The 23,001-nt window shown below is 39.6% G+C and overlaps 1 protein-coding gene across 1 annotated transcript in view; it reads right to left on the reverse strand.

Moving 5' to 3' along the window:
• ERCC6 (ERCC excision repair 6, chromatin remodeling factor) overlaps positions 1-23,001 on the reverse strand; it is a 72,724-nt gene that overhangs the window by 18,876 nt on the left and 30,847 nt on the right. Inside the window, exons 7-10 of the mRNA XM_059397999.1 lie at positions 20,710-20,868; positions 14,020-14,155; positions 3,918-4,088; positions 3,296-3,472 (exon numbers count right to left, since the gene is read on the reverse strand). Coding sequence (XP_059253982.1) covers positions 3,296-3,472; positions 3,918-4,088; positions 14,020-14,155; positions 20,710-20,868 — 643 coding nt within the window. The remainder of the gene's footprint in view (positions 1-3,295; positions 3,473-3,917; positions 4,089-14,019; positions 14,156-20,709; positions 20,869-23,001) is intronic.

Here is a 23,001-nt window from a genome sequence, read left to right on the forward strand (position 1 = left end):
GCCTGCTTCTCCCTTTCCCTTTGTCCCTCCCTGCCCCACTATGCTCTTTCTCTTTCTCTCAAATAAATAAATAAAATCTTTAAAAAAAAATAATAGTGAAAAATATTTTAAAAAACCCTAAGAATACCCTCACTCGAGTATGTATACATGTCTACACACATATGTGTGTTCACCTTGTGTGTATGTGAGCATGTACAGAGAAAAATACAGGATTTATTTGGAACAGCAAACAATAACAAATAAGTTCAATTAATCAACAACTTCTAGTTACAGGTAATATCATAACTGTATCATTCAGCCACTGATTACAAATTATCCTTAAGAGGATGATCAGGTATATATTATGGTTTGGAATACAGAGATAATAAATTTCAGAATTTAATGTGACATTACAGTCCCATCAAGAAGTATACTGTTAAAATTCTTCCTAAAAATATATACAGTATGTTAAGGAAACTATCTCCATATCCCCACCTCTACTCATGTATTTCTCCTCCAGAAGCACGAGTGAGCTAGATGATGCTGCTGGAAAACCAGGGCCGGGTTGGTGAGCACCTGGCCACTCACTCCCACTTTCTCCTGCCCGCCCAGCCCTCTGGAGAGTTCTCCTTCCACCGCCCCTCCCTGTTCCTGGCCCACTGTGGGGAACTCACAGGGGTCAGACCTCACAGTGGCTGGGGATGGGTCTGTTTTTCACACCCAACTCTCCTTAGAGGAAGAACTGAAACTCTGGAATGTGGTGGGGATAGAAGAGCAAGGAAGACTAAGAAACCCAGTTTTAGCCTTGATGTTCAGCCACGTTCTCTGTCCAACCTTCCTAGGCAGTCCTGTGCTTCAGGCAGTAACGCGGATTCTAAATTTTTTTTCCCATCTGCCTCCCTGTCTCTCTGACCACACCACATGGTAGGGATCCAGAACTGTATTTCTCTTAACTATCACTCCCAACCTCCCAGTGCCATGGAAAATGGAGACCAACTGAACATCTAAGTTTCCTTTCTATTCCTGACAAGGCAGAGTGATATTACTCACCAGTTCTGCCTTTTCCAGAGCTGAGAAACCTTACCTTAGGCCAGTCACCAAACCATGGAATCTCAATAAACCCTGAGTAAGAATGAGGAGGTTCTTATCAGTTCTAAAATCTAAGCTTAACATGCAAAGCCAAGAAGCAGGCCATATTCTTGGTAACTAATGTTCTCCCCCCTCCCCTTCCTCAGCCTAGCACAGTCATCTCTCCTCCAGGAATCCTTTCTTGACTCCCACAAGCTCTGATATTAGATATCCCCCCGATCACAGTCCTCACTACCCTGTACTACAATCATCCTACTGAACTGAGAACACAATTCAAGGGAAGGTTCTGGTTGCCAGCCACCTCTCATCATTTTAGCCCCAGCCTGAAACAATAAATAACTGCTGACAGATGATCTTCTTGGGATTCAGTAACTCATGACAACCATGGACTTAAAACAAAAAAGCAATTACAAAAACAGCAGCTCTGGGGCCCCTGGGTGGCTCAGTCAGTTAAGCATCTGCCTTCAGCTCAGGTCATGATCTCAGTGTCTTGGGATCAAGCCCCGTGTCGGACTCCCTGCTCGGGAGCCTGCTTCTCCCTCTGCCTGCCACTCCCCCTGCTAAGGTTCATTTCTGTCTGCCTCACTCTCTCAAATAAATAAAATCTTTAAAAAACAAAAAAACAAAAAGTTCTGCTCCCAAAGACCTTATAACCTACAAAGGGAAAATAGGTAAGTACATAGACTTCTAACACAAGGATGTCAAGGAAAAAAGAGAATGTTTAGAGGGTTTCCAAATCTCTCTGTAAAGTGATTTATTAATTCCAAAGAAAGTGGTTAATTCAAAGAGTTTAGAAATCTGGTAAATACCACCTCACCCAAGCAATCAGATACTACCAACTGCCACTACCCATGAAGGATAAACCAACAGCATATGCTAAAGTGAAAAACCAAGAAAGACAAGTTACAGAGAGTGGAAGACAAACCCAAAGGGAGGCACATTCTACAAAATACAAGGCCTGTCATCTGGAAAGTCACAGAAGGCAAAACAAAAACAGAAGAACTGTTGCAGACTAAAGGAAAACTAAAGAGACAAGGAAACTACTGGAAGAATTGACAAAATGTGGATGACTACAGTCTAGACCTCAGAGTTGTACTGTGTTAAATTTCCTCCTGATTTGGATATTTTTACTGTGGTTATATAGGAGGCTGTCCTTGTTCTTAGGAAATACACACTGAAGGATTTAGAATAAAGGGACATAATGTCTACAACTTGCTCTCAGATGACTCAGGAAAAACAAACAGTATAAATTTGTGTGCATGGGTACACAGAAGTAGGGAAGGAAGGAAGGAAAGATAAAACAAATGTGGCGAAATGTTAGCTGATGCTAATAACTGGTGGATCTAGTAAAAGAGTACAGGAGTTCTTTTTATAATTTTTCCAAATTTTATAATTTCTACCCCATTTCCTTTATCTTAGGGGCCCCCATGTCTTGTTTGTTTTATGGGAAAAGATGCCATTTGGAACTTTTGCTCCCCACCTTCTTTCTCAGAATCACCATCCAAGTCCAGGTTCAGGTCCTCACCACCCTCACCACCCTGACCCCTAACAATTCCCAGAGGTTCCCAAAGCCAGCCTCAGTCCCATCACCACCTGCTGCCTGAGTGGCCCTGGAAGAGCAGCCATCTTTCAGCCTCCCGCTCAGACACCTTCGGTGGCTCTTTGCTGCCTGAGAGCCTCTGCCTCCCTTTCAAAGCCCCCATCTCTGGCACCCACACCTTCCTGGCTACCTCACAAGCATCTCCAGGGCAATCAGGCATGTCTCTTCACTGTGGCCCATGGCCACACAATATGGCTGTGGTCATACCACTGCCCTGATCTAGAATGCCCTCACTTTTCTTGACCTGTTTTCCCAGAACTGGGTTAAAGAACATTTAAGTGTTGTACTAAGTCCTCTCTGAACAACTCAATCCTCCCTCGCTTTCCCTTCTCTAAGCTGTTACACTATCTTATAAGATATACTAAATTATATAGTGTCCAGAACGGATTCATTCATCCCTTGTTTTACTTTCTGACTGGTTTTGAATATGTTAGATAATTTTTTAAAACTCATCTAGAAAAGCAGGAGCTCTCAAGCAAAAATAATTTTGTGATTTTGGGCAGATACCAGTTTATAAGCTTGGCCATTTCCCTTATATTATGAATGACTTGGCTACAAAGTACAGTATTAAGTAGAAACAGTTTAAATATTAAAACGACTACAAGTGTTAGCTGCCTACTACATTACCTGCACTGGGGAGGCATTTGAATACCCCCCCATGGTGATGGGGACCGAGAACTGCTCCATGAACACAGGCAATGTGCCTAACTTTCCTGGGAAGATGAAGTCGAAGAGCGACCACAGCTCCCGGAGGTTATTTTGCATTGGCGAGCCAGACAAGATGATACGATGAGGGGTGCGGAACTATTTGGGGAAAGAAAACACTTTTTGTTAAATCCATTTTTCAAGAGATGATCCCCATCCCTACCCCAAAATTTGTCCACACAATCCTGGTTATTTAACATTTTTACACATCACTTTAATCTCCAAAATGTAGACATTTTATGCAATATAGAAAAAATAAAGAGGGAAGAATATTTCTTATTGTTCGTTGAACACTAGGAATGAGAGCTGGATTGGATTACATTCTAACAGCTGATCCCTACGAGACACAGTCAGTAATGTGAATAATTTGAATTTCTTAAAACCATGATTATGGGCAAGAATAAAGAATTTTCTGCACTAAGGTAAAACATGTATTTCAAATTCCTTATGCAGAGGCACAAGAGTCAATAAGTGTGATACCAGAGTTTATTCTCAATTAAATACTATTTTCCCTGGAAATCTCCCTTGTTATAAAAGCTCATACCTGTTTGCAAGCAAGGGTGACAGCAGCATTTGGATTTCGAATTTTGTGTCCCTCATCCAAGATCACGTAGTGCCAGTCATGCCTACTAATGTCATCTTGCATCAGCCGAATGTAGGAGTAAGAAGTGATCAAAATGCCATGACAATGAGCAATATCTCGAATTAGTTTCTCCTAAAATGATGATAAAATGGTAAAACCAGTTTTAAATAAGCTCATTTAAATAAACTAAATGAACATGATTCTTTAAATGGTAATCTTTCAATGATGTAATCTACTGTACTTTTTTTTCTACTGTACTTTTAAAATATGTATACAATCACAATACATACAATTGCAACTATATATTATCAGCACTGGAAGTTTATGTTTCATTACTCTGTAAACACTGACTACTACATCTACTTAAGGAGGAGGGCCCTCAAAAGAAAACTAGAAAAAGTTACAATAAGTAAACACTTACCCAATATTTATTTTTCTAAAATATCCTTTGTGTCAATTCTTGTTAAACTTAAAACAACAAGATAGATGGGAAGTGATTTGTTATTTTAAAACCAGAAAAAGAAAATGAGAGAAAAGCCAGAGAGACCAGAAAGACAAATTCAGGCGCTCTACTGATGCAGAACATGAATTCCAGGAGGAGAGAATAGAAAAGGATATAAAAACAATTTTTTTTTTAAAAAGGCAGAAAAAAATTCTGAGGAGAAACAGGAGTCTATAGAGCAAAAAGTAATGGAGTGTCAAGGAGAAACACTGAAAAAAGACCTATCGTTAGGAATATACCTACTAGAATTCCAAAAGTAAAGAGAAAATGCTGTAGCTTCTAGTCAGAACAAAACAGAAGATTCCCTTCAGAGGAAAAAGACTCCACCTGAGCTGGACACCTCTTCTGTTACACTAAACTGTCAGAAAGCAAAGAGCCAGACTTTCCATAATTGTAGGGGAAACGCTCTGACCCCAGAATTCTGCACTGATCCAAACTAGCAGTCATGCTTGACAGAAAAAATAAATTCTACCTCCAGACAGACAAAAACAGAAAATAAAGCAGCCAGAGAGAGGCCAGGTATAGTAGATGATATATCCAGCCAGGTGTAGTCACTGAAAGAACACGGTCCCTTTCCAAGGGCAGAAGAAAGTGTGCCAGAAACACACAGCACTCTGCAGAACAGCAGAGAGTAGAGCTCCCAGGCCCAGAATGCTCACTGCAGACAGAGCACGCCCAGCAACTCCCTAAAAAAGGACAGAGTCCTTATGAACCCCTGGTTTATGGGGGGAGACTGTAATAATATATCAGGTCACACAGCTGGTAAGTGGAGGAGTCAAGATGTGAACGTAGACGGGCAGCTAACTGCAAAGCTAGTATTAACTAAGTATCAGGCAACATTGCCTCATACCTAACGGTGAAAGAAAAAAAAAATTTAAGGGTAAATTACATGTAATATTACACCAGTTCTTTCAAATATTACAGGTATCCTCTGCTTTTCCAAAGTTCAGCTAGCTTCTTCACTGTTACAAAAGACGTACTTTAGTACCCGTTTTTGCCCACCCAAAGAAAGCCAAAGAGGATTTTCACTTTTATAAAAAAAGGTGAAAGCAAAAGCAGCGTTCCGTCTTTGTTGTGCAGTGAGCATTTATAGAGGCAGCCCACGCCCCGAGCACGAGTGGGGCGCCACCAAGCTCCTTCCCTGAGAACTACACTCTGCATCTGGGCAGCAAGCGCCGTAGCTTTGAATGGGATCTATAAGCATCTATGCATTATCTCGATTTATTTTGTGCGTGTTAGCAAGATGTATCCTAAGGTATCAGAAAAGCCTAAGAGAGGTACTGTTTGGGTAGGGAACGCTCAAGAACTTTTCCATATAAATTAATGGTAAGTGCTTCTTCACTTCAAGCGGTTTCAGGGTATGAAAAGGTTTTGTAGGAATGCTCCACTTTTGGAGAGCAAGGAAATCTGTTTTAAAACAGTAAGTAAATGTTTAAACATTGCTTTAAATATTAATGAAACCGTTAAGAATAAATCTAAAATATAAGGAGGGATATATTTGGGGACGCCTGGGTGGCTCAGGGTTAAGTGTCCACCATCGGCTCAGGTCATGATCCCAGGGTCCTGGGACAGATCCCCACGTCAGGCTCCAGCTCAGATGGGAGTCTGCTCTCCCTCTGCCCCTTCCCCTGCTTTTGCTCTCTCTCACTCATTCTCTCTCAAATAAATAAATAAAATCTTTTAGAAAGGGGGGGTATATTTTTAAGTGTCACTATAATTCTAGTTTAATATAACAAAATCTTGAATAACAACAGGAGAAATATGTGTACTAAAAATCCCGCCCTGTCCAAGGGTAGAAAGGGGCAGAGATGACAGACATTGTCCACTTTTTAACTGTGAAAGAAAAACACGTTGGATTATATTTGTAAAAAAACAAGCCCATCTACTGACCCACAGCTGCTACTTCCACATGAATACAAGAAAAAAAACAGACTGTAGAACTGTCAAACCACTCTAGGGGAAAAAAGTAATAGAAGATAGAAAAAAAAATCAGGAAAATAGAAAATACAATCGCTGGTTTCAGATGAAATGCACCAGGAGTCTCCACAATGACAGTGGGTTATTAGCAGCAAGACTTTCCCGTGGGTACACACGGCCCAACCCTTAGACCCAAACGAGCCTGGCACTGAAAGCTGAAAATATGGGCATTACCCAAGAAACGCAAACAGAAATGGGGCAGGACTAGAAATACAAATAGCAGACAGAAAAACTGAACAGAAAAGAAGAAGGATATTTTATATTTTAAAGGAGACAGTGCACACCGGAGGAGCCGCGCACCAAACCCGGGGCACAAAGCCGTCAGAGCTGTGCTGATGAAGCAGGACATCCACAGCCGGCAGGGGACCCGGCACAGCCTCCCAGAGTCTGACAGACCAGAAGATAGAAAGTAAGATTAAAGAAAACAAGAGGTCAAAAATTAAGATACAAATGACGTGAGCACCACCATCCCCGAGCTCCTTTTAATAGTATCAGCAGTTTCTGACCACACAAAGAATACTCATTCTTCGCACACCACTGACACTAAACTCAGGCAGAACAGTCAGTCAGCACAACCTGCTAAAAAAGGAAAATGAGGGAATAAGGTAAAAACAAAACTCAGTGGACCCTAAAAAAACAAAACTGGCAGAACTGAAAAACCATAAAATGAAATAGCCCACTGAAAACATCAAACAAAACAGACAAAGATCTGTCAAGTCAGCCCAAAGAGCAGACTCAGACTCAGAGCATGAGAATGTCGAAAGAGCAGAAAGCAGATGGAGACACTACACAAATGTGTCTTCTCTCCACCACCACTAGTGAGCTAATGCCAAAACCCTAAACACTTTGACAGAGGACAACTGTTCAAAAATAATAATAATAATAAAGTACCAAAATAGGCCCAAGAAAAATGAGACAAATCAATCAGACCAATTACTGAGGAACTTGAAAAAGATGGTATACGCTCTTCTCACCAAAAGCCAACCAGACTCAAAGGGTTTCATGAGCAAAATGCAGGAAAAGACAGGACGCATTGAAATGCGTTACTATAAGGCCAAAAGAACCCTGTTTTCAAAACTAACAGGCACAACACACACGTGTACTCCCTAGCAGAGATCCGTTACTTATAAATGAAACCTAGCTGTATATTAACCTAATAAGGTTCATCATAGTAATATAAGAGTGAAATATCAAGAAACCTAAAACAGTAGTTCATGTAATTACAATTATACAAATTTTAAAAAACTCAACATCTTCAAAAATGATTTTAATATGTTAATAAACTAGGACTAAAATATTTTTTTAACTCAACAGAGTTATAAAAGGGTGTAATAAGAGCCAAAAAAATTTTCAAAGAGAAAAACAAAGTAGGAGAAATGACTCTCTCATGTCATAACACACTCAAAACTTCCCAGTTCATAAAAGTACGATACCCAGTACACATCAAAGGTTCAACAGGGAGAGCTGTATTATCTACTACTACTTTGTTGTCCTCCTATTCATGGTTTTCAGTGCCTGCACAGTCCTACACTGAAGACCACACCTGACTAACCATTTCCCAACTCTGTACCTTATGGTGAATGCACAGTAAAAACCTCAGAGCTCACAGCTTTCCAAAAACACAGACAGGTTTCTCCTGGGACTCACCTCTCTCCCTTTCATCCTGACTACACTGTTTATCCACCACCACCGGCCCCTCACATGTAGAAAGGTGGGCTGTCCAAAGACACACTGCACCATTCCTCAAGTCCCGTGATTTTCAGAAGCCAGAGCGGATCCTAAGAGCTCTTCTGCATCTCAATTTTCCATTGAGACTAGGGACAGGCAGCTGCCACCAGCTCTACCCTCATTTTCCCCACCAAGAGAGCAGTGGCTACTAGAACTCATGAAGCAGTTAGGACCCGAGAAGGCAGCAGACTGAAACCGAGAATGTCCATGCCCAACTCCCCTCTAGACCTGGAACTCTGTGCATACACAGAGACAAGAGAGGGATGAAAACAACTACCAATATTTGGGGCTTCACAACCAAAGAGGATCAAATTACCACCCACGTTTATAAAATGTCTGGGTCATAGACAAGCCCTACAAATGTGGGTCCACTTGCTTGGGACCCTGAACTCCTGTAACTGCTGGATGCAAAGACTCGCCATGGCCATTCCTTTAAACCCCGCCAAGGAATGCCACCCCAAGCTGGATTCTGGATGTCACTTCACCACAGGAGAACAAATGAGATGCCAACCCTCTCAAATACACACCACTGGCACTGTGGTCACCTTCTTCTGCATGTTCAATAAGGACTAAAGTTTATTTGGAAAATTCTACAATGTTAAGCCACAGAATTACACAATTTCTACCATACTCAGAAAGATGTATGATGATGAGTAAAAATCAAAAAGACTTTTATAAGAAGCATAAGAAATTTTTTTAAATGTCCTATTGAAAATGTAACTTCCACTTAACAGCCACTGGGTAAAAAACACCATGTAAGACTTTTTGTTTTTACCTGATTCAATCTCAGAATTCTATAACTGCCTAGACTAGAGTTTCAATAATGGCGAATTGTTGAATATTATGGACATCTCTATCCAAACACTTAAGACAAATCATCTCGGGCGGTTTCAAATTAAAAGCTTGTAAAATATGTAACCTCTCCTAGTTTTTGCAATTAATAGGGTACATCTGCAATTAGCCTGACTTACTGAATGCAGTGCTGTTGTCATTAAAAGATGTCTGTGAAAGTGCTGCTGTTATTATGGAGGCTCAGGAGACCAATCCCTCCTAGAGGGCAAACAGTGGACTGGTAGAAAACAACAGCCATAAATCACACTGTCAGGCAGCGGGGAAAGCGGAGTGGAGCACAGGCACATGAAGGCCATTCACGGTAAACACAGCACGGCAGCTTCCCAGGCAGGATTTACTGCACCTGTAATTAATTAAAATTTCCTTCAAGCTAAATCTTTAATAAACAAGGATTTGTGCTGACAATGAAGAAAAAAAGGGCTCCAGCAACATAATTTTACAATATACCTCACAGAACAAGCATAGCATCTATCATTTCTTGTATCAGGTGTATACACCGTCTCTGAAGTTAATAGGAATTACATCACTTTGTGTTATAATTTGTATACTTGGAATGGGTTTGAAATATTTAGGATGCCTGAGGGACCATGTGGCCCTTTTCTACTTTAATTTTTATGTTTTTTCCTGACTCCCTTCCAGCTCTTTAAAAAGCCAAGTCCTTTGACTCTAGTGTTCCAGAAAAACGGGCCTTTTTAAAGAACACGTGATGGCAGTTTCATCAAATAGCCATGTTTTCCATGGTTTGTTCTTTAATCAAAACTTGTGCTTCGCAAAAAGAACTTTAACATGCTATTTCATTGTTTCCATTTGCACCAAATGCATCTGGATGTGAGAAAAAAGGTCTAGATGTGAATGCCTGTGAACGTGTTTGATAAATCAAGTGCGAACCTTCAGTCTAGCGAGTATTTATACTGAATCAGTCAGCAACAGCAGAGCATCTTCTCTTCGGACTACCACAGAAGAACGGGTCTACAACATTCTTTGTTTCTAACAGTAAGAATTACCTGAGTAAATGAATGAGTAAAAGAATTACCTGAGACACTAAGCTTCTCGTGCATACCTATTACCTCAACAACTCTTCACAAAATTACCAAAATACTCATTTTTTGAGAGACCAATCTAGGCTCAGAGAAGCTAAGTGATTTGCCCAAGGTCACAAAGCTGTAAGATTCAAACCTGGGTCTGGTCATGACAAAAGCTATGCTTTAAAACCTTTATGCTATTGTTGCGATTCCCTCTAATTGTCATGAGTTTGTCAAAATGAGATAAAACTCTTTGAATTATCACAAATATTCCACAGAATTACTGTATCTGCAGGATACAGCAGGGAAAGGTGGGAGAGACAAAGTGACAACTGTTCAAAATACAAGGAAGACATTTCTCATTAAACATCTTCCAGAAAATTGAAAAAAGGGTCCTTAATAATTAAATAAACTTCATAACACAGTAGCTAAAGATGCCACCATCCACTGTGAGTTATAGCATAAGTACCACAAAACTCCCTTCTTTTATTATCTTTTCGGGCATTTTCTCTCCCCAAGAAAATGGCTAGATTTTCAAGGTCAGTCAAAAACACCATATGCATTTTTTGGAGCGCTAACAGCCTCAAATACAATGCAATGCAATGACAATACAAATGCAATGTCATGTTTATAGTTACTAAACAAGTAAGTGTTATTCAACTCACATATCAAGTTTCTCTATGTTAGAAAAAAGGGATCACAAAACATAATGAGAAAAAGAAAAATCTTAGATTCCTAAGAAATGAGATTTCAATTGACCATTAAAAGAAGATCCAGACGACTGAAAATGTCTGTATCTGATTTGATTGTTTGGTTGAAATACCAGCCACATATTTTTCTGCATGGTTGCTGGGTTCACATTTGATAATTCCAAATTACACTGTCAGTCAAAGAGAGTATTAACAAAGATAATACAGGGTCATGTGGTGAGAGGTGGGAAGCTAAAAGGCAATGTAAGGAAAAAGAATGACGGATGCGCTCCATTCAGAAACTGATCATCTGATGCCTGTGCTCTAAATGGAAACTTTAATTTTCAAAATTTTATGTCATATCAGTTACAAAAAATCATTAGGAAAATAAAGACAATCTACATGAATGATAAGCAGAACAATTCTTGAATCAGTACTTTCAAGTTTTCTAAAGAGAAATTCTCTTTTCTTCCATATTTTCTCCAGCACTGAAAGTCCCTATGCCAGAGCGCCGTTATCTGGACAGGCCCGGGGGCACAGAAAGCTCCCCCATGGAGAAAAAGAATCCTAGTTGATAAGGACAGAAAGGAAGTCAGGGGTTAGATGCTGGGTTGGATCAGACACTGAGAGAATATTTGAGATATGAATTTAAAAAACGTATTTAACTCCAATCTAACACATTATCTGCAAGTCAACAGGTATGCAGGGGTGGTGACAAAGATCTTCAAGAACAAATATTAAAAGGAATGAGAAAAGGTATCAAATGTCACTTTGGTTTTTTAATCTAGCAGCTGGAATTCTGATCTTGGAAGTGTTACTAACAAGGTCTATGCAAAGGATTTAATGTATTTTCAATATCCTCATCACAAATAATAAACTGATATTAACAATAATAAATAATAAATGATGCATACAAACATCTTTTTGGTCTTTTGCATAACAACTTACATATTCAGAGATCTGGGATTCTTTATAACGAAAAAGAAACAAGAGGGTTGGGAGCAGTGGTTGGAGAGGGTGGTTGGGTTATGGACATTAGGGACGGTGTGTGCTATGGTGAGTGCTGTGAAGTGTGTAAACCTGGCAATTCACAGACCTGTACCCCTGGGGCTAATAATATATTATATGTTAATAAAAAAAAAAAAAAACGGTAGAGTTAATTAAGGGTCAGAGGAAAAACACACGTCTACTGCTTTTCCTCAAAAGTTAAATAAGAAACTTCAAGTTAAGGTCCTTAGCAAACTGTAAAGCATCAAACAAAATTATGAAAAATCACATGTATACATGCGCTGGTGTGCGCAAAACAACCTCAGAAGATGGAATCCCTGCAAACAAGTGAAGCGTCTCTTCTCCAAAGCTCTACCCTCCAAACAAGGAAGCAAGGCACCAACAGAGACATTTGGTTTACATGAAGATAGTTTTTCAGGTTATAATAAAAGAGGAAATGTAAGTAAGCTATGATAAAGGTGAAATTGAATATATACCCTTCAGAAGCCCAAAAGAAAATAAAAAGATAAAGAGAACTTATGAAAAATGTGCCTTTTCAAGGGAAACATCAAGTAAGGAATCCTGCTGGATTCTGCAACACAAAACATTACGAAACGTCAACAGATGATGCAAGTGAAAAAAGACATCAAAAACGTTTAATAAAGGTGTCAAAAAGAGGGGCGCCTGGGTGGCTCAGTGGATTAAGCTGCTGCCTTCGGCTCAGGTCATGATCTCAGTGTCCTGGGATCGAGCCCCGCATTAGGCTCTTTGCTCAGCGGGGAGCCTGCTTCTCTCTCTCTCTGCCTGCCTCTCTGCCTACTTGTGATCTCTCTCTGTCAAATAAATAAATAAAATCTTTAAAAAAAAAAAAAAAAGATGTCAAAAAGATAGTTACAACCATTTAGTTTGACTAGAAAAACAATCAAAATGGTTATTTTCATGCTGTTAAAAATCACTGTTTGGTTTCGTTTTGATCACAGCATTAACCCTACTTCATTACTTTAACTCAGTTTGTTTTTCATTTACCATTTAAAATTCGGGACAAAGTCACTTGGCTTTAATAGCAGCTAGTATAAGCAGGATTCCACCTCACTGAACTTGAGCTACCCAATTACAGACACTCCTGATTCACTTCTATCGAAAGTTCCACTTACTCATAATCGTGAATAAAATGGGAGTTTGGAGGAAAGGGGTACTGGGTCAAACTCCAGAAACAATGGCGTTCAGGGGCTCACGTATCTAACTCAGTGAGGCAAACATTCAGCAGCTTTTTCAGGCACACTGCTCTTGTGAGGGTACACAAGGCTCACTCAAGAGCTCCAAAGACTTGGGAAAGAAAGAACTCATAACAAACTACCACTTCATCTCAAAAAAGTAACCTGCAAACCCACAGGGAAGAAGTGTAATTATCAGCTATTCAGCAAACGCTTATGGGCACTTCACCCAGCTCAACAGTCTGGATGATCAAAGCTGAAAATTTAAAAAGCATAATACAATCTCTCCATGCTATCTATCTGAGCACAAATAAACCTCCTTTTTAATCAGGTGACTAAAACTACAAATAAGTGAAGAAATCCAACTTTCAAAATACAGTGATTAGGCTTACATGATGACCAAGGATTCAGAGAACACAAAGCAATTTAACTAAAAACAATACAAATTGGGGGCGCCTGGGTGGCTGAGTGGGTTAAGCCTCTGCCTTCAGCTCAGGTCATGATCCCAGGGTGTCTGCTCAGCAGGGAGCCTGCTTCCCTTCCTCTCTCTCTGCCTGCCACTCTGCCTACTTGAAATCTCTGTCTGTCAAATAAATAAATAAAATCTTTAAAAAAAAAAAAATACAAATTAAGAAATTCTCATAATTGTAAAGGTTGTTCCTTTGTTCATTAAAAATATGCTGAAAACCATGCTAAATGTATGTACTTACCAATGATGAGTTATTATATTATTTTCCTAAAACTGTGGAAAGCTGCTAATGGCCCAAATCCGACTACTTAACCATTCTGGAAGCCCCCAGTGCATGGTCCCACTCATGCTAGCAGGCTTGTGGTGCCCAGTCTGTGCCCAGTTGTGTTTTGTTGGACAACAAACACATCTCAAGGCACTATGAACTGTTAGAATGATAAAGCCTACATTCATGTATTGTTTTGAAAACATACAGCTCTAAATTAAATCAGTAACAGTAAGTTAATGCATAAAAGCACACAGGAACATACACCTGAGAAATACAGGAATCAAAGGAAAAATATGTAAAGTGGAGAAGTTTAAAAGTAAGCAAACCAACAGGTACTGAAGTATTGTAGTGTTACCTTTTTGTGCGCATAGGAGCCAGTTTCGTGTAGAATTGCCACGCGGAATGGAGGCCACCACGTGTGAAATTCCTTCACCCACTGATGCATCACTGTCGTTGGACAGACAATTATAGTCGGACCCAACCCCTTGAACCTGCACCCAAAACATCCAACAAAACACAACCGTGAATGACAGCATATGGATGAGTAACCACCAAAAAACAAAAAAGAAAATAAATAGGAAGGTAACAGCTTGAAATAGAAAAGCTTAGCTGTGGAAATTTATTGATATTTTCTGTAAAGAAAAAGCTGTTGAAGTTAACACCCAGTAAATGAAATTCAGAGTAAAATAAAAGAAAATGAAGCAAAAATTACTTAACAAATTCTAAGTGAGGGAAGGTATTACATAGCTCTTCAAACCTAGGAGAATCTTAGGATTTTCCACCCACACAATTTCAGCCAACCTCCCAGCTGTGGGAAGTAAGCAGGACAGAAGTGCTCTGAAGGTCGGCAGGCCCAAAGGGACGTGGTTACCAGTGGACGTGGCGATGTCTACAATCAGTTTTCGAACTGCCATGGCCTGCTTTCCTGACACCGCATGGCTGGCTTCTCCACAGTGTGTGTGTGTCGGGGGAGGGGGGAGGGAGGTGATCACAGTGACCACTTCCCCTGGAGAGCCCACCCCAAGAGTGCAGCTGCACTGTTCTTGTGGAAAGCAGCAGAGTACAACACAGCAAGAGTATTAAGGGCAGTCCCCCACTGACCCAGCAGTCCCAAACACACATGGATGGACCAGGATACCCACCGCAGCATTATCTACACTGTGGAAAAAATGGATGCTACCTAAACATCCATGTAGACGAGGGTTGGACAAACCATTCCATTTCTTTAATTCAGCACAAGCTCATTGTTAGGAGCACTGCCTGGGTCTGAATTCCAGCTCGGCCCACATTAACTGCATGATCTTAGGCACATTACTTAACCTCTCTGAACCTCAGCTTCCCATCTTAAAATAGGAATAATAATAGTACTGATCACACAGGACTAAATGAAGATTAATTCAGTTAATACCTATAAAGTGCTCAGAACAACAGTGCCATATAGCAAATATTATAAGGGCTTGTTAAGTAAGATGGAATATCACAGAACCATTAAAATCACTTTTGAAGAATATTTAAAAACCTGGAGAAATGCTCCTAAGAAGTCTTAAAAAACAAAACTTTACAGAAATCACTCCAACTCACTTTCACAGAGAGCTGGGAGATTGGTCATGGTGGCCACTATCTCAACATCCCTCCCTCCCTCTCCCTCCTTCCTAACAGAGCCAAGACTTTGTGCATGTGTCCCCTCTTCAGACTCCGCCCACTGCCTAGCTGCGGTGGTGAGATGGCAGAAGCAGGAACTCCGGTCATCCACAGCTGTTAGCACATAGTACCCCTTCCCCCCACCCCAGCCTGGTACCACTCACTCTCCCACTAAGGGCCTGGTAAGACCGGTTTCCTTCAGTGTAGGGAAGGAAGGAAGGACTTCCACTGCAGGAGAGTTTTCTCTCGAGGTCTCTCCATGAACAAGGAAATACCACCCAGTGGCCGCGGGGCAGTTGGGCTGCAGTGCAAGGACATCTGATACTATAAGGAGAACTGACCTTGGGAGAAAACTGAAGTCTCTGGGTCCCTGATGACAGCACTGAGCTGCAGATCACACTGTGTCTACTGCCCACCTCCTCTGGAGGTTCCTAAGTGTATCACACATTTGGGAATATCTGACTCAGTGTAAGGTTTTGCCTACTTGCAGCCAAAATATCCTGATACACTGCATACCACAGGTAACTGACTGAACCTGTACCATCCTCCCCTCCTTCCTCCCATTACAGTGGAACAAGTGTCCTTCTTGTGTAACTAATCCCTCTGCCTGTACCTAGGAGCCCACACCCCACTACATCAAGGCTTTAATGTTTGCCCACTGTTCTTGAATAATCTACACACCTTAAACTGGCCTATGAGACCAAAAGGACTGACCTCTGCTCACCTTTTCAGCCTCACCTGTCTCACTGCCCCCATCCCAACATCTGCCTCTGTGGTTCCGCACTCCACCTGCCAGCACTGTCTTCAGTCCCTACAAAGTGCACATTTCTCTCATGTCTTGGCATTCCCCTTGTCCCTTCTTACCCTTTATCCGAGCTGCCATCTACTTGAGCGTTAGCCCCTAGCTTCTCTTACAGAGTCTTCCTTTTTCTCTCCAAATGGTTTAAGGATCCTTCCTTGGCATACCCACACTAGTTAGGACCCCATACTAATCCTACCACCATACACGTATCACTTGTTTTGTAATTGTGTGTTAGATCCTTTCTAAGCCCCAAGGATAAGAATGGCTTCTTCTTCAGATACCTAGACCACAAGATGTAGTTCATGAATACTGGCTTTATTAAATGAAGACATCTTCTTAAAGGTTGTTAGAAAATAATGTTCAAAGAGATTATTTCTGAGTTAGGGAATCATGGGTAATTTTTATTTTTTTGCTACAGCTCAGTAAATTCTGAGCTTAAAAAAATTTTTGTAAGTCACTCAGAGTAAATCACACAGTGCTTGAAATATTAAGAATAATCTTCCACACAACTCAAAAATACCTGAGGTTCTAATACAGAAACAAGCCATAACTGAAACAAGGTACCCTTGTATTCCAACGTGACAAAAAGCCTCTATCCACTTCTAAAGCCTCTCACCCTTCAACTACAGCTACTGCCCCAGCCCACTGTCCATATTAAGGGCTCAAGAAGTAGGGACTACAGCAGACTTTGACACTTCCCAAAGAATTCGCAAGGAGGCCCTGCTCCTCACTAAGGACAGGGCCTGCGCAGGCGCCCCCTCAAGCTCCCTGGGGATGGCATAACTCTGGTCTGGCCCCTTCCACGACAATATTTCTTTCTAAAAGGATTAAATGCACCAGCTTCTTTATACCCTCCACGGGGAACAAGAGTTATTATCAATATGCACTTAGCAGGGATTAGGAAACAACCAATCAAAACCTGTTTAAAATATTTACAAACAAAGTCACTTTCAAATAAGCATAAATATATATACATGCTTTATTCAGCTACATAACATTTTTTTTCTTTTTATTACATGCTTTCTGCAAACTGCTACACTGATGACTCACACTGTGTCATTTAGGGCCAACACTTTATCCTAGCTGACACGTATCTGGCATTATGATGCCCTTTCACTGCTGCCATTCTCCCCCTATTAGAAGACTATGGAGGTTTTCACACTGAGTGGAAATCCAGGAGCAGACCTAGATTGTTCCTGAACCACAGGAGGGGCAATCAAATCCATTAACAGTCACATCAACTGAATCACCCTTTTCCAACCCTCAAAACCAGTGAGATGAGCATAAGAAATGGCTAAATGTACTAGAGTGATTAGCATCAATTACCAAACTGGCTAAAATTCCTTTCATCTTTGATTAGCATTGATTATCTAATGAGTTTAGGACAAGCCACTAGCTCCAACGGTCAAATACCTCAATCTACAGGATGGAAATCATGCTATCCACAGGCTAGGACTTACCAGGAATTACAAAGTAAAATATTAACCTTTGAAAGTTCGTTAATTTTTTCAGGCCACTTTATTTGTAACCAGGAATTTAAAGTCTTGGATATCATTTAGTAAATTACTAACTGAAGTTTGAAAAGTAAACAATTTATTTCATCATGAAATTCAGGGGCCCCAGCGTTATAATATGAATAGCCAAGGGAAGAGAAGGCAGTATACACATGATGAACTGGGAGCACAAAAACCAGTATAGACTTGTACAGGTGCACTGTAATACACTCTCTTTTAAAAACACACATGCAAGGAGAAGAATCAATGAAACAAGATGGGATTGGGAGGGAGACAAACCATAAGTGACTCTTAATCTCACAAAACAAACTGAGGGTTGCTGGGGGGAGGGGGGTTGGGAGAAGGGGATGGGGAGGGTATGTGCTTTGGTGAGTGCTGTGAAGTGTGTAAACCTGGCGAATCACAGACCTATACCCCTGGGGATAAAAATATATGTTTATAAAAAATAAAAAATCATAAAAACACACATGCAAAACACATTAAGAAAACAAAACCAAAAAACTTCTTTAAAGTGAAGTTTCTTCTTGGTAAACCAGAGACTTAAACCATTTCAATGATCATGGACCACAAAATGCAACACAAGTTAGGGCCCCCAAATCTAAAGCTCACAGGCGTTCAGAAAAATGTAAACAGCCAAAATGAGCCATGTCAGCCCACTGAGAACTTCATTTGACCATTCATCCATTTTTCTTTAGGACATAAACACAGACAAGAACTCCAAGTTCATCTAGTTGCAGAGGTGGACAGGTTATAAAACTGTGAGAAAATTGTGATTACAAAATGAGCTCTATGGGGCGCCTGGGTGGCTCAGTGGATTAAGCCGCTGCCTTCGGCTCAGGTCATGATCTCAGTGTCCTGGGATCGAGCCCCGCATCGGGCTCTTTGCTCAGCGGGAGCCTGCTTCTCTCTCTCTCTGCCTGACTCTCTGCCTACTTGTGATCTCTCTCTCTGTCAAATAAGTAAATAAAATCTTTAAAAAAAAAATAAATAAATAAAAAAAAAATAAAAAAAAAAATGAGCTCTGGCACATGGAAGTGGAGGGGACCAAGCTCCTCTATTCATAAAGAACCTGGTTGTTCGGCTGACACAGGACTGCATTCTGGGAAGCCACTTCTACCAGTACTATTTTAATAAAGACAATCTGGGCTATTGTCCAACATGCCACACTATTTCATTATGGAAAAGAGGATATGAGCATTGATGGTTAACTGATTACAGCTGCTGCTCATGATTAGCCCTGCCTTCATTCCTAGTAGGACTGCCACCACTCTGGAGAGCATGTTTTAATTTTTAGATCAAAACTACACTGCAGGGATGACTTGAGTTTTCGTAGGCCTAGAGTAATAGACTCTGCACAAGTTTCATGATAATAGGAAGGGAAGGAAAGATAAGAGATGGGAAATAAGAAAATCCCAGATATCATTTAAGGAAAGAAAGACAGTCCTAGAAACCATCTGGGGCAGCCTGGGGCATTCCAGTTATCCAAAAAGAAAACAAACAAACAAACAAAAAATACCCAGGTAAAGATGCAGAGCCAACCCAACCAAAGGGCTTATGTAGAACAGAGAAAGTACTTTTTAAAATGCTAAACTAATGACACTCATAGATAAGAAAACACTAAAGGCTCATTTTCAGCTCTGACTTTTCCCTTGGGCTGGGCTGTTTTCATGGTTCCAAACAAAATATGCAATAGAATTCTAATATTTGAAGGAAAACCTCTGCTTCAATACAACTTCCATGTAATAACAAAAAATATGGCATTTTAAAAGCTTCAAATGCTTCTTTCCCTTTCTCCCATCATGTAAAATATTCCCAAAATAGTCTATAACTTTAAATACTCATGAGAATTGTGATCTTTTAAATTAATGGAAAAGTTAAGGAATAAAAACAGAACACTACTGAAAATCAAAAAAAAAAAAATTCTTTGCTCAATAGTTTATGGTTTGCATTTGGCTCCATACTAAACATTTCTCTGGGGCTAAACCCATGTTACCATGTTACAGGACAGTCACTTTCTGCAGTTGCTGACTTCAGGCACAGCACACTGTTAAAGGTATCTCTAAACCCTGTTTAGTGAGTATCTGAGGTTGCTACAACATAACCATCTGGTAAACATACTGCTGTTATTCATTAGATAAACCTACTGGAATCCAAGGAGCTCTTAGATTATCTGGGTTCAAGATTAAATAACCTATATAATTCACCTCATATTAGTTTTACCAATGTTGACTTACATAAAGCCGATTTACAGCTTCAATATGAAAATAAAAGCTCACTGTACTTCACGATAAAATACTTCAGTCCTAACATACTGAATTTACACAATCTAAATGCCAATTCTTTCTGAATATCATAGCTTTAATAGTTCAACTAAATTCCTAAAGAGAACAAAGATCACAATCGAAACATAATTTTCCATCATTTTAGGCAATCATTTAGGCTCTGGCTTTAGGGTTGATATAAAATTCTTGAAGACTAGAGAGGGAGAGAGAAGCATAGCGAGCAGACAATTTCATGTTACAAAAAAAAAAAAAAAAAAAAAGCCACTACCACTATCTATAAATGCTATCACACATAATGATTATAAAAGAAATTCAGGAGAATAGTTTCTCCAGAGCTCCAACTTTCCCCAGGAAGAGACTTTCTACTTACTGTAATGCTTACCTGGTCTCTTGCCAGAACAAATATTTTAATGTAAAATTTAATAAATGGAACGAAAGGTATTATGCCCAATTTAAAATTCCATATTGTGTAAACTATCGATATTAACATAATTGAGTTTGTAAACAATCCATTTGTAGAAGCTAACCTTAGACACTGTATTGACCCAAAATATCTAGTGGGGCTCATCTGCAAAATGAAGCATCAATGCCTGGAATTCATTAAAAGTGTTACATGTTTAATTTCTCCTGCCCTACAGCTCCATTGTCTCGTAAAAATTTTCCTTTGATGTCCCCCACTAAAAGAATTAAAGGAATATTGTAATTGAAATGTCATCAATAATTCACAAGACCCTCCTCCACAGCAATACATCTGATGAAATATTAATTGAGCTCCACAGACTGACAGTCTGCAGAGGAGCACTTGCCTGTAATTTGAACCACGAGTCCTGATCTTGCTGTAGCTCAGACCTGCCAAGAAGGCAATTATCTGGATGGTCTTGCCCAATCCCATTTCGTCTCCCAGAATTCCTCCTGCCTGCTGGCAGTGCAATTCCCACAGCCACCTAACACCTGTCTGCTGGTACCTACAACAACAAACACCAACAAGAAAGAGAAAATGGCAAATGGTGGATAATACAGATCATAACAGAAAGTACTCATGAATTAATCATTTGGCTAGGTTCTAGTACCAGTCAGAGAAACATGCCGGATGTGTGTTTTACATGAGTATTATATTTATAAGGTCATACATTTTTGATTACCTAGGCATAAAATCACAAATTTTTCTTTATAGAACATGTTAACACATTTCTAATTAAACTGATAGATGGGGTAATTAGGGACTATTTCATTTCTTTTTCAACATTAGAAATAGCGTGGTAAACAAGCATAAATTTATTATCTTTTATTCAGTATCTTTCCAGGAAAAAATCTCAAATATTTTTAGTTATATAAAGTTCCAACATTTTTTCTATGAAAAAGAAGCATTAAGTTTTTCTATCTCAGCAGCATCAAAAAGCAAAAGAGAGAACACAATTTACAGCCTATACTGTTGAAAAGTCACTTGACAATTATATTATCCTTTATAGGAAAAATTTAATTGAATTTTAAGGCCATAAACAAGTTTGAATAAAAGGGTTGCTCACAAAATTAGTGTATGACAGATGATCTCTCATATTATTAGCAGATGCAAAAAAGAACAGTTTAAAAAGACTCAACAATACAAAAAGTCTTTTTACTATTTTAAAGCAAAACTTGATTCAGGGGCTTTATCACAGATACAGAAAGACCAAAGCTATTAAAACTTTAAATAAGGAGTACAAGACAAAGAAAAATAGTATGTTCCCCTCTAAAAACAAAGTTGGTATTTCCCTTTCTCCATCAATGGCATATTTAATCTATAATCAAAAAGTGAAGGTAAAAAAAGGAATAATACAAGAAACATTTTGAGAATGAAGGCAAGATAATATCACACAATGGTATGAAAATTATACGGCAAGTTTAAAAATAAATCTAAGGCAAAAAATATTCAAAAGACCATAAAATCTAAAGATTATTTTTTTTCTTCCAAAGAAAATATCAAGGCTGATGAGCTTCCCATCTTAAACACAGGTGGTTTTGGTGTTGGTTTACTGGCCTGATATTTGCTCCAGTCTGTGTGGTATGTCAACCTAAAAATCTCACTGTGAACCCTAGTCCTTGTTGAACTAATTTTATTTCATCTCTTAATCATGTGTTATAATTAATTTCCCCCAGTAGTTACCCAGAATCAATTCCAAAAGTTTACCTCTAGCTGTTGCTATTATGACTATATAAGGAAAACTTTGTATAAGAATGTTGCTGCTCAGTGGGTTAAACCTCTACCTTTGGCTCAGGTCATGATCTCAGGGTCCTGGGATCAAGCCCCACATCGGGCTCTCTGCTCAGCAGGTAGCCTGCTTCCCCCCATCTCTCTGCCTGCTGCTCTACCTACTTGTGATCTCTCTCTCTGTGCAAATAAATAAATAAAATCTTAAAAAAAAAAAAGAATGTTGCTGCTTATTAAGTTTGCTATTATACACACTGACTATGCATCCTGAAGAAGAGGATTAAAAATCAAAACACAGTAAAGTCTAGTACGGATAAAAGATCATTAAATCAAGGAAGAAGTACAAGTTCTATTAGTACATGGTATATAATCAGAGAATAATGGTTAACTAACTCCTTAAGACTCCAACTGCTGGGGAAACAAAGGGCCTCATGGTTTGGATAGAGCCTCAAAACCACCCTACATAAAGATGAGCAACCCATTTTACAGTTAGGATATGAAAGCAGACAGAGGTTAAGCAACCTGCCAAAGGTCACACTGTTAGGAAAAAATGAGCAAGCCAGAACTGAAATCCAGAGCCTCTCCTTCCAAAGTGACTCTACTTTGGAGAGAATCTTGACCAGCAGTTCTTGATGGGAATTATTTTGCTCCCTGGGGGACATAGCACAATCCCTGGAGTCATTTTTGGTTGTTCAAACTGGTAAAGTACAATTGTTATCTAGTAGGTAGAGTCTAGAGATGCTGTTCAACATCCTACAATACAAGAATAGTCCTCACAACAAAATAATTATTCTGTCCAAAATGTCAGCTGTGCTGTGGGTGAGAACGCCTGATCTAGACCAAAAGCTGATTGTGAGCCACTACACTAGACCAATCTCAGCTGTAGATAATGATATAGTGCAACGAACTG

The sequence above is a fragment of the Mustela nigripes genome, chromosome 4 (assembly GCF_022355385.1).
Source record: "Mustela nigripes isolate SB6536 chromosome 4, MUSNIG.SB6536, whole genome shotgun sequence".
In the NCBI taxonomy this organism is placed as follows: Eukaryota; Metazoa; Chordata; class Mammalia; order Carnivora; family Mustelidae; genus Mustela; species Mustela nigripes.